The sequence below is a fragment of the Styela clava genome, chromosome 8, assembly GCF_964204865.1.
Source record: "Styela clava chromosome 8, kaStyClav1.hap1.2, whole genome shotgun sequence".
Lineage (NCBI taxonomy): Eukaryota > Metazoa > Chordata > Ascidiacea > Stolidobranchia > Styelidae > Styela > Styela clava.
Genome location: NC_135257.1, coordinates 3,915,722 through 3,932,119, shown reverse-complemented (window position 1 = coordinate 3,932,119; position 16,398 = coordinate 3,915,722). Strand labels below are relative to the sequence as shown.

General features: G+C 34.3%; 1 protein-coding gene and 1 pseudogene across 2 annotated transcripts; both read right to left on the bottom strand.

The window, feature by feature from the left end:
- Positions 1–1,384: 1,384 nt before the first annotated feature.
- Positions 1,385–9,283, bottom strand: LOC120346487 (uncharacterized). Of its 2 annotated transcripts, XM_039416253.2 has the most exons (13): positions 9,017–9,273; positions 7,405–7,633; positions 6,357–6,567; positions 5,506–5,612; positions 5,307–5,379; positions 5,067–5,199; positions 4,735–4,900; positions 4,276–4,444; positions 3,852–3,949; positions 2,995–3,066; positions 2,278–2,433; positions 1,817–1,979; positions 1,387–1,743 (listed from the first exon to the last, which is right to left on the bottom strand). In XM_039416253.2, the coding sequence occupies exons 2-13, from the start codon at positions 7,504–7,506 to the stop codon at positions 1,625–1,627; spliced, it is 1,569 nt and encodes a 522-aa protein (XP_039272187.2). In that variant the 5' UTR covers positions 7,507–7,633; positions 9,017–9,273; the 3' UTR covers positions 1,387–1,624. The 2 variants fall into 2 exon arrangements, with proteins under 2 accessions (XP_039272188.2, XP_039272187.2); XM_039416254.2 differs by lacking the exon at positions 2,995–3,066 and having other exon boundaries at positions 1,385–1,743; positions 9,017–9,283.
- Positions 9,284–10,683: 1,400 nt separating this feature from the next.
- LOC144425690 (uncharacterized) lies at positions 10,684–12,572 on the bottom strand (annotated as a pseudogene).
- Between the last annotated feature and the right edge of the window lie 3,826 nt (positions 12,573–16,398).

Sequence of the window (16,398 nt, the reverse complement as noted above, 5' to 3'; positions counted from 1 at the left end):
CGCGTCTCCATTGCTCATTACTGTCAGGTCCAGAAATCACAGTTCCGATGATCTAAAGTTTATTGAAGATGAAATTGCTCGTTTGCCATAATAGAACGGTGGCGTGACCCGGTTACCTGTTTGCTTGAGCCGTGTCCTACATTCATCTTTATTTGCTTTGGGTAGCTATACGTGAATTATTAAAGCTTGGTGTCTGGTAAATTTGTATAGTGAGTAAACGATAACTTGTATTATTTGATTAATTATATGTATTACCTAATTAGGATATACACATACAATAAGATATCTCATTTGCAACTATATGGCAACTATATGGATTTAAAAGAAATCCGCGAGCGTCTGCTGTCACTTTGCTGGAAACTAGCCATACATCATCCTTTTTATAATATTTATGTCAATTCTGATTTCAATAATAAATTGTCCAAACCATGCAACTATCGATGGGCATGTACCGTATTTTGAGGACCATAAGGCGCACTTTAATTTTTGTTTTTCTCGAAAATTGATCGTGTACCTTATAAGCCGGTGCGCCGAATGTATGGATCACGATTTTGTAAAAAAAAAATATTTATGATATACATTAAAATATCATTTTTATATCAAAATCATCAGTTTTAAGACATTAAATTGTTTCAATGAATAGATATTCGTTATTATGTATTATTATTGAAATTTGTTTGATGTGTGTACAATTACAAAGGTTGTTTTCCCGAGCATCGACTTCCTTGATTACTTCGTGACATTGGTCAATCAGCAAGATGCAACAAGTGACTCTCAGACACTTTTCTCGCTCAGACAGATTTTAAGGCGTGGTAGTAAACATTATTTCGTTTTCGCGTTTTTGAATTCTTTTCGTTAGTTTTCAGTTGTGTTTCGGACATGTAAATATATATAAAATATTTCAATGATCACTTTGTCTTCTTAGGAGTTTCAGTTTGATTGCAGTAATCAAAAATTAGTGTAGATAAATATAGCTGTGATAGACTAGGCTAAAATTCTTTACCGGTACTTCTAAAAAACATATTGTTAAAAGTTATAAATCAGAATGAGGGCTTGAAACAAATATCCCATTTTTCGATCGCTCCCTATCAATCGGCCTGAGTATCCGACATATTTGGTATTTCTCTAAGCTAACGATAATCCAGTGTGAGCATATTCTCTAATAGAAAATATTTGGGGCGCTGATTTACTGCTTCTGTCTGTAACAATGCATTTCAGGGCATTTTATTTGATTCTTCGTAATCTGTTGTAAATTTCCACTTGGTGGTTTGGGCAAAAGTGATTTTTAGGCGATGAAGTCCGTTTCGGTAGAGATAGGTCATGCATTGTATCCGCGGATTATTTAAAATAGAACGAAGAATTCGCACGTGTCTAAAATAATGGAATCCAGCTTCATGTTTTTATATGTATTTATTGCAACGTCATTTGTTGAAAATATCGAAAACATATTATCAGCAATTGAGGCCAAGTGTTCGCAACGAATCTCCGTTTCAAAATCAATTGAATTCGAATGCCATAGCCATGAGTTTAAATCATTCTGGAAACTATGAACAGGTTATATTTTCATCATCCTATTTTCATTGAATAAAAATTATCTTACAACTTTGACAATTGCAAGTTTTTTTTATTCAATTCCGGCCATTTTTTTTAATTCAATACGTTGAATCTTCCCTGTGGCTGATTTTGGAATCTTCTTTACAAACTCAATTCCACCTCTCAGTTGTTTGTAATCAACCAGTTCGCCTGAATGATGAAACGTTCTTTATATTACGAAAAATTTGTACTGCTTCCATATGTCAAATTATGTGACTCCTACCTTTCACAAAAGAATCCACGTCGTCTTTGGTTAGATTATCAACCTTCTTCACGACAAATGCTTTTGGAAGTTCACCTGCATAAGTATCAGGAATTCCAATAACTCCTACATCCTCGACTTTGGGATGTTTCAATATAACCCTCTCTAGCTCTGCAGGTGACACCTGAATCAAACGGAACATAGAAATCAAAACTCGTTCACTTTTGAAAATCAAAACACGACAAATTAAGACAATCTTGCATACCGACATACATATTTTTTTAGACTGTAGAACCGCAAAAACGCATGCAGTGGAAAGCGGTAAATACTTATTTAAACTTATCGAACAGTAGAAAATTTCTTCCATAAAAAAGATCACTTCAGTCGTGGCATAAGCATTAGTGCTTTAATCAAATTGTTTTTTCATCTTTGGCAAAACTGTAACTAGAAAATAGACAGCCGTACTCACAATATACCTATACCTGAAAGCTTTTGTACTTGATGACTTCTTTGAGGCGATCAATTATATACAATATTCCATCGTGATCAACATATCCGATATCACCTGTGTGCATCCAACCATCTTTCGTAATAGTTCGTGCTGTTGCATCTGGGTTTCCCATGTATCCTTTCATGACCTGCAAATGGAAGCACTCTTTATTATTTAGTTCTAAACTTACAGTCTGTATATGTACAGTTTTTTCTATGCAAAACATAAATTCAGAAGGTTACTCGGGTTCATTGCCAATTTATCATTCTTTTATGAAAGTAGGTTATGTATATATAAATATGTTAAAGGCGCTCCCAAAAAGCGACAATTTAGAATAAAACTGCAAATTTTTTTTTTTTTTTTAAATAAATTCTAATCCACAGTCACTTTAATTGTGATGTTGGAAAATTGGATTCTATCGTAACTTGGTGGTATTTATCTTTAAAAAAAATCTTACAATAAAGGAAAAGAGACTTTCCTGGGATAATCCAGGGTTATTCTCAGCAATAACAAGTATGGTCATTAGGTTGCTGTGAAAGTTCACTTTTTTATAAGTTACAATCAAACTTATTGTAATATGACAATAAGGAATTTTAGAAGATGTAATGTGCAAGCCCCTTTTAACCATGCTGAATGATGATTTTGATATTTAAAAATAACTTAGCTTTGATACTGAAAACAAATAACCTACAATCCTATCATATTATACCTGAGGCCCTTGTGCGAGAATTTCTCCAGTCTTATTTTCAGAAAGTTCCCTTCCCGTTAGCAGATCAATTATCTTTGATGTGAAAAATTGAATATTTTAACAGAGAATTAATTTTACGCTGTTTATAAATGTATAACATATATACATATGAACAGGGCCATATTATCTTTATATTACTTTTTGTGAAGGATTGATCTTTCTTTCAAAGGTTACTTTATATAATGGTGATGTTAGGTTGCACTAGAGTCTAGTGACTAGTGACTAGACTAGTGACTAGACTGACTAGAGAATGATTCGTATTGCGTCTGTTGAACCAGAAAGTTTCGATTCAATTACTATAATTGAAAACAAAAAAGTCAATTCCCAAGAAAGACTGACTTCAGATTTATACATAAGGGAGCAATGCTCGAATATATGGACAAGAAAGCCAAAATGAAGCAGTAATGGTATCTAATCTTCTGCAGTACCGGTGCCGTATTCTTCCAGACCTCGACTGACTAACAGGTTGCAGCGAACGCGAAACCGGCACGAGGTGCAAGTTCTAATTTTTATGACGTCATCACGCAAAAATGAATGCCATAGAGCCTACAGAATTTATTAAACAAAAGCATTCTAGCAACAAACACAATCTTCAACGATTAAAAATTGCAAAGCACTTGGTCCAGTTGTTAATAAAAAGAGGCGATTTTTTCACGGCAACATGAAAAAGAATACCGACAATAACAAAACGATCCATAGGTCCGCTTTGTGTTCAATAAGTGAATGACAAGTTCTAGCTCATCTGATGCTTTATAAAATTTTACAGTCAGATCTATCACCTATTAGGCCAAATATGAATATTTGGGAATTATACTCACCTTGACTTTTGTATTTGGGACAATTTTTCCCACGCCGTCAAATAAACTTTCTTCTCCAAAATGACAGGCAATAATGAAAAATTCTGTCAGTCCGTACTCTTGATAAATAGAAGTAATATTTTCTGATATCTCGTTTATAGTAACTTTTGCAAGATTAATTCGTAGCTAGTAAGTATCCCGTTAGACTTTTACAATAAAAGTTTTCATTCTATTGTGGTTGCTACCTAGATGTGAGACTTTGTATCAAATAAGTTCAACGCATATATGTATTACACCAAATTAGTGTAGCAATATAGTGGCCATTTGGCTCTGGCACAGACCAACCTCTTTTTATCTTTTGTCTTCGTATAACACCGTAGTGGGTATTCAAAACTTTGCGCATAATTAGGTCAAAAATACAAATTCTGTATAATCTAACATTTACCTGGTCTCATGACAACATCAAACTTTTGTGCTATTTTTCTTGATATATCCGGAGAAAGTGCTGCCCCTCCACATGCTACTTGTTTAAGACTGGAAACATCGTAATTTGCGGTGTTGTCATCGTTAACTAGTTCGATTAATATGGGTGGTACCGTCATAATGTAAGTGATCTATAACCACGAATTGATATTAGAACAGATTCAATAAGTGAATAAGTGGGTATCGAATGTAGCCTACTTAATCTAATTTCGAGAACTCATATTGTAGCCTACGTGGACTGGATAGACTCAATTAAACCACTGTCGTACTCCTAAAAACAAATAATTTGTATGTTATGTTAGTGCCCACCCCTAACTCTTAATCTACAACAACAAAGTACAAATTTTGGTGTAGGTGAGATTTCTATTAAGACGCAAATATACATATATATTAATACCCTATATTTCTATCGCTGAATTACCTTATATTTTTCGATCGCACGTAGCATGGTCTTCGTATCAAACTCTTTCTCCAAAACCAACTTTCGTCCACTTGATAGTGAGACAATTAACCCCCAGAATCCACCCGAATGATACATTGGACGGTCCGAGTACAAAATATCTGTAGTTTCATGTGGCACAAAGTCACTGAAATAATATTTTTGAGGTTATATTGGAGTCCACATTGGTTTCAAGAACCTAACTCCTTAAAAATTCGTTCTACATCAACGCGATTTTTTTTTAATAAACGAATATTACAGTAAAATTAATACTCGGTCTACACCTTGCTATCTGCTTATGAGAAAATGCTCACCGAAAAATCAAAAAGGAGGACGTCAAATTCTTGTGACTTAGCATAACACTTTTTGGTAGTCCTGTAGTTCCGCTAGAATACGGCAATATAGCTAAATCTTCGTCAGCGTTGATAGCAATGTACTTTGGGAAATCTGGAAGGAAGAAATATCACATATGGATAGTATCATGATTGAAAGTGTCATACGAATGGGTTAAAGTGTTGGAATTTATATATAAAATGTTTTGTATACAAACAAACCTTCACTATATTCGTCACCAATCATCTCGCACATTGTAACGAATTCGCTGCTTTCTCCAATAATAAACATTTTCTGAAATATATAATATAATACGTATTATAAACATTTATGAGAAATTAAATGGGTCTGAAAAAATATATATATTGTGTATAAAACAGTGGAATGAGCAAAGATACGTTTCTATCTGATGAATGCTACCTCCAAAGAATCAATTTTTCTCTGGACTTCCTTCATTGTATTCAAGCAGTCTTCGTGTACAAACACCATCTTTGGTTTTGAAATTTGGAATTGTTGTAATATTTCTCCTGTAAATATATTTTGTGAATATTCAAAACAGGAACCTTTATAATAACAGTTTAGCAAGCTTCATTTATTTCGTTTTTAGAATAATCTGAATTTTTCTTATTTGGCAGAAAAAAAACTTTTGTGCAATCATACTGAGTTGAAGATTTGTGGGTAGGTTATTTTTAAAATTAAAACTTGAAAAATAATTAATTGTGTTTTAATGTGGTAAAGGATTGTTTTAATTTTAAACAGGTGTTTCTCAATGTCAGGTTTCATTTGTTTCACTTTGCTACACCTGTTTCACTGTTCTGAGTTATAGGGTAGATATATATTTATAATGCGATAGAAACTATTGAAACTAATGAAAACCATTAATTGTGTTAGATATATATTGTGGTGCAATTGGTAAAATAAACATATGAAGTGAATTTATGCAATAGGTTATGTTAGAATAGATACAATTCTTAGGCTGGAGGTGTTATATGATCTCATATTCATTACTTCATTTCGACGAAAATTGGGACACCGACTTTTTTGAAGACCAAAAATCAGTTTGCTTGGCTTATGAATCATAGTTTGCTTGTTTGAAAGCTACCCACAAAGTGAACGACGGTGAGCGTGAGCTTTAAAAGTGGCAGTTTGACATTTTCCTTTAAGATTCTTAAAAGGCGGGATGCCAGTAGGCCTACGTACTGGTTGGTATCGTATATAAATCAATAATAAGAAATGAATCTCAGATCTGGTCAATTTTGGAGTATACTTACCCACGCTATACGCAGGGTTACAAGGGGTGACAACACCGCCACAGGCAAGAACACCTAACATTGCAACTGGGAATTCGAGTGAAGAGGGAGAACAAAGGCCAACCACATCTCCTTTGCCAAGTCCTGCTTTGTGTAAATACCCAGCACAGTTCCTTGATTGGTCATAGACTTGCTTGAATGTTAGCGACTTTCCATCGATTGAATTGTCAACCTGAATAAAATTTTATTCGATGTTTGGTGATATAATATTCTCAATGACTAAACATGTGGTACTTTCATGGCCAAAATTAAATGAATAATATAAAACAATCAATTTGATATAACATTTATTTCCCCAGAAATTATTTTAAAATGAGAAAACTGCGCGATTTTGCCATCAGCAAATTTTTAAATTGATGCGTGTCTTTACTTGAACAAAATGAATTCTGCGAAGTTTTTACGCAGTGATACCGGTACTACCCACACATACAATCACTATTAAGGCAACACTTCAATGCCAAATATAAAATAAACAATCAAATTTGCTATAAAATTAGTAGCTTTGAGGTTTTTATTGAATAAAATCATCGACCCAAATAAATTTTCAGGCGACCAAGTTTTGAGTCGCGACTTATAGGTTGAGAAACACTGGTGTAAATGACTCACGTTATTATTATAATGCAAAAAACAACACGATACTTATACACACGTTCTCATACCATTCCAATATTATTATACAAATGCGGATCCCACATTAATAATTAGATAACATTTATATTGGCCTTTTTCCAGGTGGCGAAATGTAAAATTACATAAATACGCAAAAACATGCGTCACTTGAAGGACCTAGATAGACCTCTGCGAGTGGATGCAGACAATTTGCCCTGATACTTTTGTAAAGCAATTATCGTTTAATCAAAGTCGCTGAATGATCTGAAAACAGCTTAAATAAGTTATACAAATGCTCATTGTGATTTTAGAGTGATGTGTACGAATGCTAAATTCTATATTATATTCCGTTATGCGAATTATATTGCAATTTTAATATTTCCTCAATAGATTCACTTACCAACGCAATTTTATCTCCGAGATCTTTTATTCGGTGAAAAATAAATTCTGATAACGAATTTTCTGAAAGTTGCACATCTGGTAATTGACTACTGAACGACATAATGAAGCTAATTTACAGTTCTACTACGAATCAAGCGAATAACTTGTGAAAAGTACCCTTGAATGTTCGTTCTAACCCTGTGGTCGCCGAGATCGGAAGGTTCTTTTAGCCTTGATTAACTTCAATTCTACAAACACAAAATATTCTTCATTATTACCTTTTGAGTTTCAATCCACAATTTCGTGACAAAATCTGGTGTTACATAAATGGTGATAGTTATTCGGAAAGAAAGTCTTACGAAACGCGATAAAACCCAAAAACGAGGACGTACACGTACAATAGGATATCTCCTTTGTTTCCACGAAATTATCCAGGATTAGAGAAATGTAGTTTGAGAAAATGGACAATTAAATTATAGTTTAATAGGCTTATGTGATGACGAAAATCTGCAAATATGGATAAGCGACTAAATAGATTTAAAAGAATGCGAGAGAATAACATGAATATACTTTACTTTCTAATGATTATTAGCTTGCCTTCTCGAGGAATCTTATCACAAAATCAAGCCAATACACCAGATCAGACAAGCTCATAGAATCTTAACGTCTAACGACGAGAACTTATTTTTGAAAGTTTCTGCTGATAATTTTTGCAAATATAATAAATTTTCGTATCATAGGGGTTGTCGCAGAAAATGTGAAAAGTCCAACCAAACGTGTGCCCGATTGATTTTTGTTCAAACGTCCATGTTGATTCGTGTTTCGCCGGCGGATAAATGTTTATCCGGCTTTCAATGTGCACATCTACGAGCGTCTGCCGTCACTTTGCTGGAAACTAGCCATACATCATCTATTTTATGATATTAATGTCAATTTTGATATCTCTAAACTACATTTTTCCTAGCATGTTGTTCAATAATAAATTGTCCGCACTATGCAACTTACATGTACCGTAGTTTTCGAACCATAAGGCGAATTTTTATTTTTCTCAAAAATCGATAGTGCGCCGAATGTATGGATCAGGTAGCGCTGTAAAGATTGATTTGCCACGTCGAGGATTGTATTAAATTTGCACACGTTATATCTTGTAATGTAAACAAGTGGGCGCTCACAACTTAATCGATTATCACGCTATATTATTTCACGAATATCCGTTTTCAAAATCAATTAAATTCGAATGCCATAGCCATGAGTTTTATTAAATCATTTTGAAAACTATGAACCGATTCAATTTTTATTATCGTAATTTTAAATAAAAATTATCTAAAAACTTCAACAATTTCACGTTCATTTTATTCAATTCTGGCCATCGCTTTCAAATTAAATACGTTGAATCTTCCCAGTGGCTGATTTTGTAATCTTCCTAACTAACTCAATTCAACCTTTTAGTTGTTTGTAATCAACCAGTTCGCCTGAATGCTGGTGAAAAGTTCTTTATAATTACGAAAAATTTGTAATGTATTCACATGTCAAATTATATGACTCCTGTAGAATGGTTTGAAAATCTCTCATAGTAATTTTACTCAGCTAAACCTCAGCGAACTCACGGCATCCATAATTTTTTTACTCACCTTTCACAAAAGCATCCACGTCATCTTCTGTTAGATCAGGGGTCACCAAACTTTTTTGACCGCGGGCCGAGTATGGCTCAAACTATGCTTAAACGGGCCGGATGATTATTTTTGTCAATGCAATACAATAAATTCACAAAAGTTGGGAAATCCATTCAACAATATATATTCTACATTTCTGAAGACTTGAATATTAAATTCTATCTATATCGCAGAAGATAGATTGAGAACATCCTAGGAAAACAAATATACAAGATCTCTATATCTAGACAACTAACCTGAGTTTAGCTGTTAACAAAACGTTGCTGTCATGAATTAGGAATGTTACAAATCCGCTTTTTCGCGCCAAAAAATGTACGGATCACGTCTGCTAAGTGTTGGAATACCGCTCATAAAAACGACTACGGACTGCTTGCTGTAGCTTGGAATTCCATGAAATTTTGACATAATTTAGATAAAATATACAACTATTATTTGGTATTTGATTTTTTTCATTAGCGCATAAATTTCCCAACATTCGACGCTTTTAAAAATTACGCTTTAGGCATACGTAGTGCAAATTGATGATATTGTCTATGGACACCAATTTTATTTATATGGACGTGTGGTGTGTATTTCTTTCCTAACTTAATACTTACCAATTTCTATGAAGTTTGTACGATCAGAACATCGTTAAATATTACCCACAATGAACACCTGTCAAACTATCATGCACAATTCTAGCGTTTATTTGCGACGATCTTTCGGCGGTGTCGTGCCAATGACGGTTGCCAGAATAGAATCCTGAAATAGTCTCAATATTCCATAGATGTGACGCACATCGAAAGAATAGTGATTGATATGTGTTCTTTTTTCATATTTATTACAGTTCATATCAAAACAGTAATACAATCCTTATGAAAAAAATTAGCCTGTCGAGCGGTACTAAAATTCCGATATCTCCGTTATTTTTTGACCGTTTTTTTTATAAACTTGGTATTGTTTTCTATTTTCACTCCGATCTATCCACTGGCGCAGTTATTATTTGAATCGGATGAACTTTATGAATATATAATAACCTACATGAATATCCGCATTTAAGCAGTACGAAAGTTAGTGTGACTTGTGAAATTGGAGCAATACGCAAGGGATCACAGTACTGCTAGCGAAAAATGCACATTCGACGTTTATTTTAGCACAAAAACGTAAACAGTTTCGTTTGAAGCACGCGCCACGAGTGTACAAGCGCATCTTTCGCAGAAAACGTTGCGTACCGGTAGAGAATTTTAGCCTATTTTGTCACAGCTATTTCTAGACTAATTTTTCATTACTACTATTACAACTACAACTCCTGAGGAGGCAAATGATGATTGACTTATTCGATTGGTATATACTTAAATTTCCGAAACACAACCAAAAACTAACAAATAGCATTCAAAGTCGCAAAAACGAATTATTGTTTACAACCACGAGTGAAAATCTGTCAGGGTGACAAAAGTGTATAAGCGGGTGCGAAAAGGCCTTTTATTACGTCACGTTTTTGCATCTTGCTGATTGGCCAATGTTATGAAAAAAACATGGGAGATGATGCTTGGGAAAATCTTCATTGGAAAAAAATTTAGCCATTTTTGCGTGTTATTGCGGGCCGGATAAAATAAGGCGCGGGCCATAGTTTGGTGATCCATGTGTTAGATCATCAACCTGCTTGAGACAAATGCTTTTGGAAGTTCACCTGTATAATTATCAGGAATTTCAATACCTCCTACATCCTCGACTTTGGGATGTTTCAATATAACGCTCTCTAGCTCTGCAGGTGACACCTGAAGCAAACGAAACATAAAATTTAAAACTCATTTGCTCCTTTGAGATACGATGTGAGTGATAATTATATATATGGATAATCTTGTTATTTTAGTAAGATTTACTGTTGTTTTTTATATTAATGTCCACGGAAGTAAAACTAGTTCGTTAAGACTTATAAAGAATTATAAAACTTGTTTTTCACTGGACATAATTAAGTTAAACAGCCCCAAGCCATATATATCGAATCATGACGAATCAGTTTTAATATATTTCATCTTTGTTACACACTTGATTAGGACATTTCCGGGCATGCCTATTTACAATATAAGATCACGAATGGTCGTTTCAAGCTGGTTTTGGTATCTTCAGGGCATGACGCGATATCGTCATGTAACCTATAGGACAGGGTTGGGCAACCTACGGCCCGCGGAGTAACATAATCCGGCCCGCGACGCTTCACAGAACTATAGTAACAAAACAGCTGTTTTGACAATTATATTTTTCATGTTACACAATCACAATTCATTGAGAGACGCGTTTAGACTAAATTATAATATAATCTAACGTGTATAAAATTTACAATTACTCGTTTAATGAGCCCATAATTTAATTATAATTAGACAAATGGCAACAAAACGCAGAAATGCTGATGCTAAGTGCAAAGGGTTCAAAGGCGCCAAAAATGCAATACAATAAGAAAATAAATATATATTCTTTTCGAGAGATGTATCATCGCTTCATTTTTAGTATAAAAAGTATTATCCTTTCGTTTTTCAACTTTCTGAAAATATTTGCCGCCCGCCAATGAATTGCAACCCATATTTTGGCCCGCGAGAGACAAAAGGTTGCCGACCCCTGCTATAGGACGTCTCATTGTTCCGTATTTTATGGCTAAGAGATTGCTTCTAATTTTGAGATTAGAATGACTTTAAGTTTAAACAAGTAACTTATTACCCAAAAGCAGCAAAATTTCCCAATATCTTATAATCTCACTGTGACAATCACCCATTGGTATGAAAAATGGTTTAGAACAAGATAACCAACCCTAGCTTAAGTCATATTAAAAATTAATTGTATTAGGAAATGTCAATTCAAAATTCATTTGTTCTTGTTAAGTTAGGCTTCAGAGGCGGTTGGCGTATTACGATCAAGACAGTCAGGCGAAACCTTATAACTCAAGAGTTCTGCAATTTGCTGTAATATTGAATTTAACCAATATTTTGATAAATGGTGAGATGAAAGCTCTCTGCTGTTTTCAAAAACAGACGAGAAACAGTTGCTGGAAAATTTATGTGGAATTATGGAAATTGAAGCCATGTTAGTAGTAGTTGCGAAACTAAGTTTAGTAATTGCTTGACAAATTAGAAAAAACGTCGATTTTGGAACTTCAAAATACGACAAGTTAAGACAATCTTTCATAACGACATACATTTATTGTTCAAGACAAGTAGAATCCCGAAATCTCACGCACTAGAAATCGGTAAATTCTCAATTTAACTTAAACTATTTAACACAGGCAATTTTTTTTAACAAAATCAGTTCAGTCTTGGAATAAGCATCAGCGCATTCGCTGAATTGCCTTTTCATTCTTGTAGCTAGGGAATTGACAGTTTTTTTCACAATTTAGAATACCTGAAGGCTTTTTGTACTTGATGACTTCTTTAAGGCGATCAATTATATACAATATCCCATCATTATTAACATATCCGATATCATCTGTGGGAATCCATCCGTCTTTTGTAATAGTCCGTGCTGTTGCATCTGGGTTTCCCATGTATCCTTACATGACCTGCAAAGGGCAGCCCATTTTAATTTTCAATTCTTAGCTTGCAGGCCGGTAGGCAGAAACATAAATTCAGAAGGTAGTTTATGTAGTAGTTTATGTGCTGATATATATGTTCAAGGCGCGTCCAAAAAGTGACAATTAGGAACTGGTTTTGCAAAAGTTTTTTTTTTATATATATGGCCTCTAATTCACACTTAATTTAATCGTGACTAATCGGGAAAATTAGATTCTATCGTGACCTGGTGGTATTTATCATTAAATAAAAATCTCAGAATAAAAAAAAGCCTTTTCTTTGACAATCGAGGGTTATTCTCAGCAATAACAAGTATCAGCATTAGGTTGCTGTTAAATTTTACCCTTTTTCTAAGCCACAATCAAACTTGACCTAATATGAATATACGAAATTTTAGGAGCTGTACTGGGCAAGCCTTTTATAAAACCATTTTGAATGATGATTGTGATAATGAAAAAAACTTCTATGTCAAGTGACTATTATAAAATTGGCAACTCAAAATAAATATAAACGCATTATTCCACATCTTCGCTTTGGTACTTGAAACAAGTAACATACAAACTTATTATATTGAACCTGAGGTCCTTATGCAAAAATTTCTCCAGTCTTATTTTCAGAAAGTTCCTCTCCCGTTAGCAGATCAATTATCTTTATTGTGAAAAATTGAACATTTCAACTAAGAATTAATTTTACGCTGACAAGGACATATTATCTTTATACAGATTTTGTGAAGGTTACTTTATATAGTAGTGATGTTATCTTGAACAAGAGTATGCTATGTATTGCGTCTGTTGAGCCGGAAAGTTTCGATTCAATTACTGTATTTAAAAACAAAAAAGTCAATTTCCAAGAAAGACTGACTTCAGATTTATACACAAGAGAGCAATGCTCGAATATATGGCCAAGAAAGCCAAAATGAAGTAGTAATGGTATCTAATCTTTATGCAGTACCGGTGTCGTATTCTTCCAGACTTCGACTGACCAACAGATCGCAGCGAAGTCGGAATCGCCACAAAATGCGCAAATTTTAATTATTCTCACACAAAAAATGGGACCTCCTGAAGTATGCGCACCAAAATGGCGCACAACCTGAACTCAGGTTGTGTACCAGGTTAGGTTCAGGTTATGCGTCATCTTGGTGCGTTTTGTGCGTACAATTAGTTTAAAAATACACTTTGTGTAATATCTAACATTTACCTGGTCTCATGAAAACATCGAACTTTTGTTCTATTTTTCTTAATTTGTCATGAGAAAGGGCTGCCCCTGCGCATGTTATTAGTTTAAGACTGGTAACATCGTAAGGTAAAATCTTTATTTACGGTTGTGTCATCGTTAACTAGTCGGATTAAGATTGGTTGTACCGTTATAAGACCGGTGATCTATTCTAAAACCACAAAATGATATTGGAACAGATCAATAGGTTGCGATTGGGCGAATTGGGAGATTGTTTCACAGCTCAACTGAACCCGTGTAGCCAGCCTGTGTCTTGCATATGTGACGACCCTTGTTTTATTGGACACGTTTAGTGGCCATAACGATCGTTTCAATATTATGTTGTTGTTGTTGTTGTTGTTCTTGTTCTTTGACACGTTTTTAAAAAATCGCTTTTCTCTTCGAATACTGGACCAATTGCTTTGAAAGTGGTGGTTAAAGATTAATTTCTTCGCTAGAAGGCTATTACTTTTATTTATTTCAAAATTTTGCGTGAATTCTATGAAATTTGATATTTCGTCTAAAATTTTGCTGTATTATTTTTTATCCATGGGAACACGGATTTTAGTCAGTGTCATGACTGGCTGTACGTTTTGATTCTGCAAAATTCTTGCTACTGGAAATTCAGAACTTTTTTGAGGGTACCGGTAGCGTCAAAGGTACCGGTAAAGACTGATTCGCTCTGGTCTAACGTGTCCATATATTTGTGCGTATAGCTCTCTTGTCTTTTAAATGATGTCATGTGATATTATTGCTATATTTTGTATTTTGAACACTGAGGGCGCTATGACACTGTAGATCTGTCCTTTGGTGTCCTGTCAGCCTGTGCTGTGGTTTGCAGCAGTGCAGTTGTGGTTGTTTTAGTTGGATTTTCAGTGTTTTAGGTTCTTCTTGTGTTTGTTAAATTATTGTTAGTTCTTGAGAAGGGTACCCAGGGTGTTTATTTTTGATTTTATGATTTATGAAGGGTTTGAATATTCTAATATTGGTCAATGGGATGATTTTATTGTTTAAGTGTAGTGCAATTGCAGTTATTTTGCTATAGGTTGTACTACGGAATTGGTTATCGTCAGTGCTGTTCAAGTGTTGTGTATCTTTGTTATTTTCGTTGTACCCTTTCTGCTTTGTTGATTTTCATTGGAGTAGTTGGTTGTATTAAGCTGTTCAGATTGATAATTAATACATAGAATAAAATAGCATAACTTGAGGTGAATATTGAGAAGAAACTTGACGTCAGATCGTATTGGAAGATATTCTGATCTTGGATAATTATTTCATAGACACGCTACACATATATAATATTCTTCTTTTCGTGATGTTTGCGCAAAATTCCCATAGCTTCATTATACACGTAGGAAACACTTCATTTGATAAATATCTACACATAATCATGCAAATGGTCGTGATACGCCAAACGCCTGTTAAGCCTGACTCCAGCCTGAGTTCAGGTTGTGCGCCATCTTGGTGCGCATACCTCAGGAGGTCCGAATTTTGAATTGACATTTCCCAATACAATTAATTTTTAATATAACTTAAGCTAGAGTTGGTTATCTTGTTTTAAACCATTTTTCATACCAAAAGGTGATTGATATGTCACAGTGAGATCACTCACATCGTATCTCAAAGGAGCAAATGAGTTTTAAATTTTATGTTTCGTTTGATTCAGGTGTCACCTGCAGAGCTAGAGAGCGTTATATCAAAACATCCCAAAGTCGAGGATCTAGGAGTTATTGAAATTCGTGATACTTATACAGGTGAACTTTCAAAAGCATTTGTCGCCAAGCAGGTTGATGATCTAACTGTTAGATTCTAACAGAAACGACGTGGAAGATGAGAAAAAAAAATAAGGATGCCTTGAGTTCGCTGAGGTTTAGCTGAGTAAAATTATTATGAGACATTTTCAAACTATTCTACAGGAGTCACGGACATATGACATATGGGAACATTACAAATTTTTCATAATTATAAAGAACTATTCACCATCATTCAGTTGAACTGGTTGATTACAAACGACTAAGAGGTGGAATTGAGTTTGTTAAGAAGATTCCAGAATCAGCCACAGGGAAGATTCAACGTATTGAATTGAAAACGATTGCCGGAATTTAATGAAATAAACGTGGAATTGTTAAAGTTTTTTGATAATTTTTATTTAATGAAATTAGGATAATGAAAATTGAATCTGTTCATAGTTTCCAAAATAATTTAATAAAACTCATGGCTATGGCATTCGAATTTAATTGATTTTGAAAACGGTGATTCGTGAGATAATATAGCGTGATAATCCTTGAAGTTGTGGGCACCCGCTTGTATACATTACAAGATACAACGTGTGCACATTTGAAACAATCCTCGACGTGGCAAATCAATCCTTACAGCGATCCAAAAATCCGACAAGAATGTTGTCACTTAAACAGCAGATCGGTGTGAGATTTATTTTCGTATAATCTGTATATGGATCCAAATACGTATTTTACGGACGATAAGGCGCATTGGATTATATGTTGCGCTGTCAATAATAGCTTTGATAGAGTTTTTGTTCATACATAAGGCGCACGCATACATCAGGCAATAAGAAGCATCGATTTTGTA

What these genes read in the sequence shown, in the direction of transcription:
- LOC120346487 (XM_039416253.2), bottom strand. Translation starts at nt 7,506, where the DNA reads ATGTCGTTCAGTAGTCAATTACCAGATGTGCAACTTTCAGAAAATTCG. An exon ending in TGGTGACGAATATAGTGAAG is followed by an intron (nt 5,200 to 5,306) that starts GTTTGTTTGTAT and finishes TCTTCCTTCCAG; the next exon opens with ATTTCCCAAAGTACATTGCT. An exon ending in CGTGGATTCTTTTGTGAAAG is followed by an intron (nt 1,744 to 1,816) that starts GTAGGAGTCACA and finishes TTCATCATTCAG; the next exon opens with GCGAACTGGTTGATTACAAA.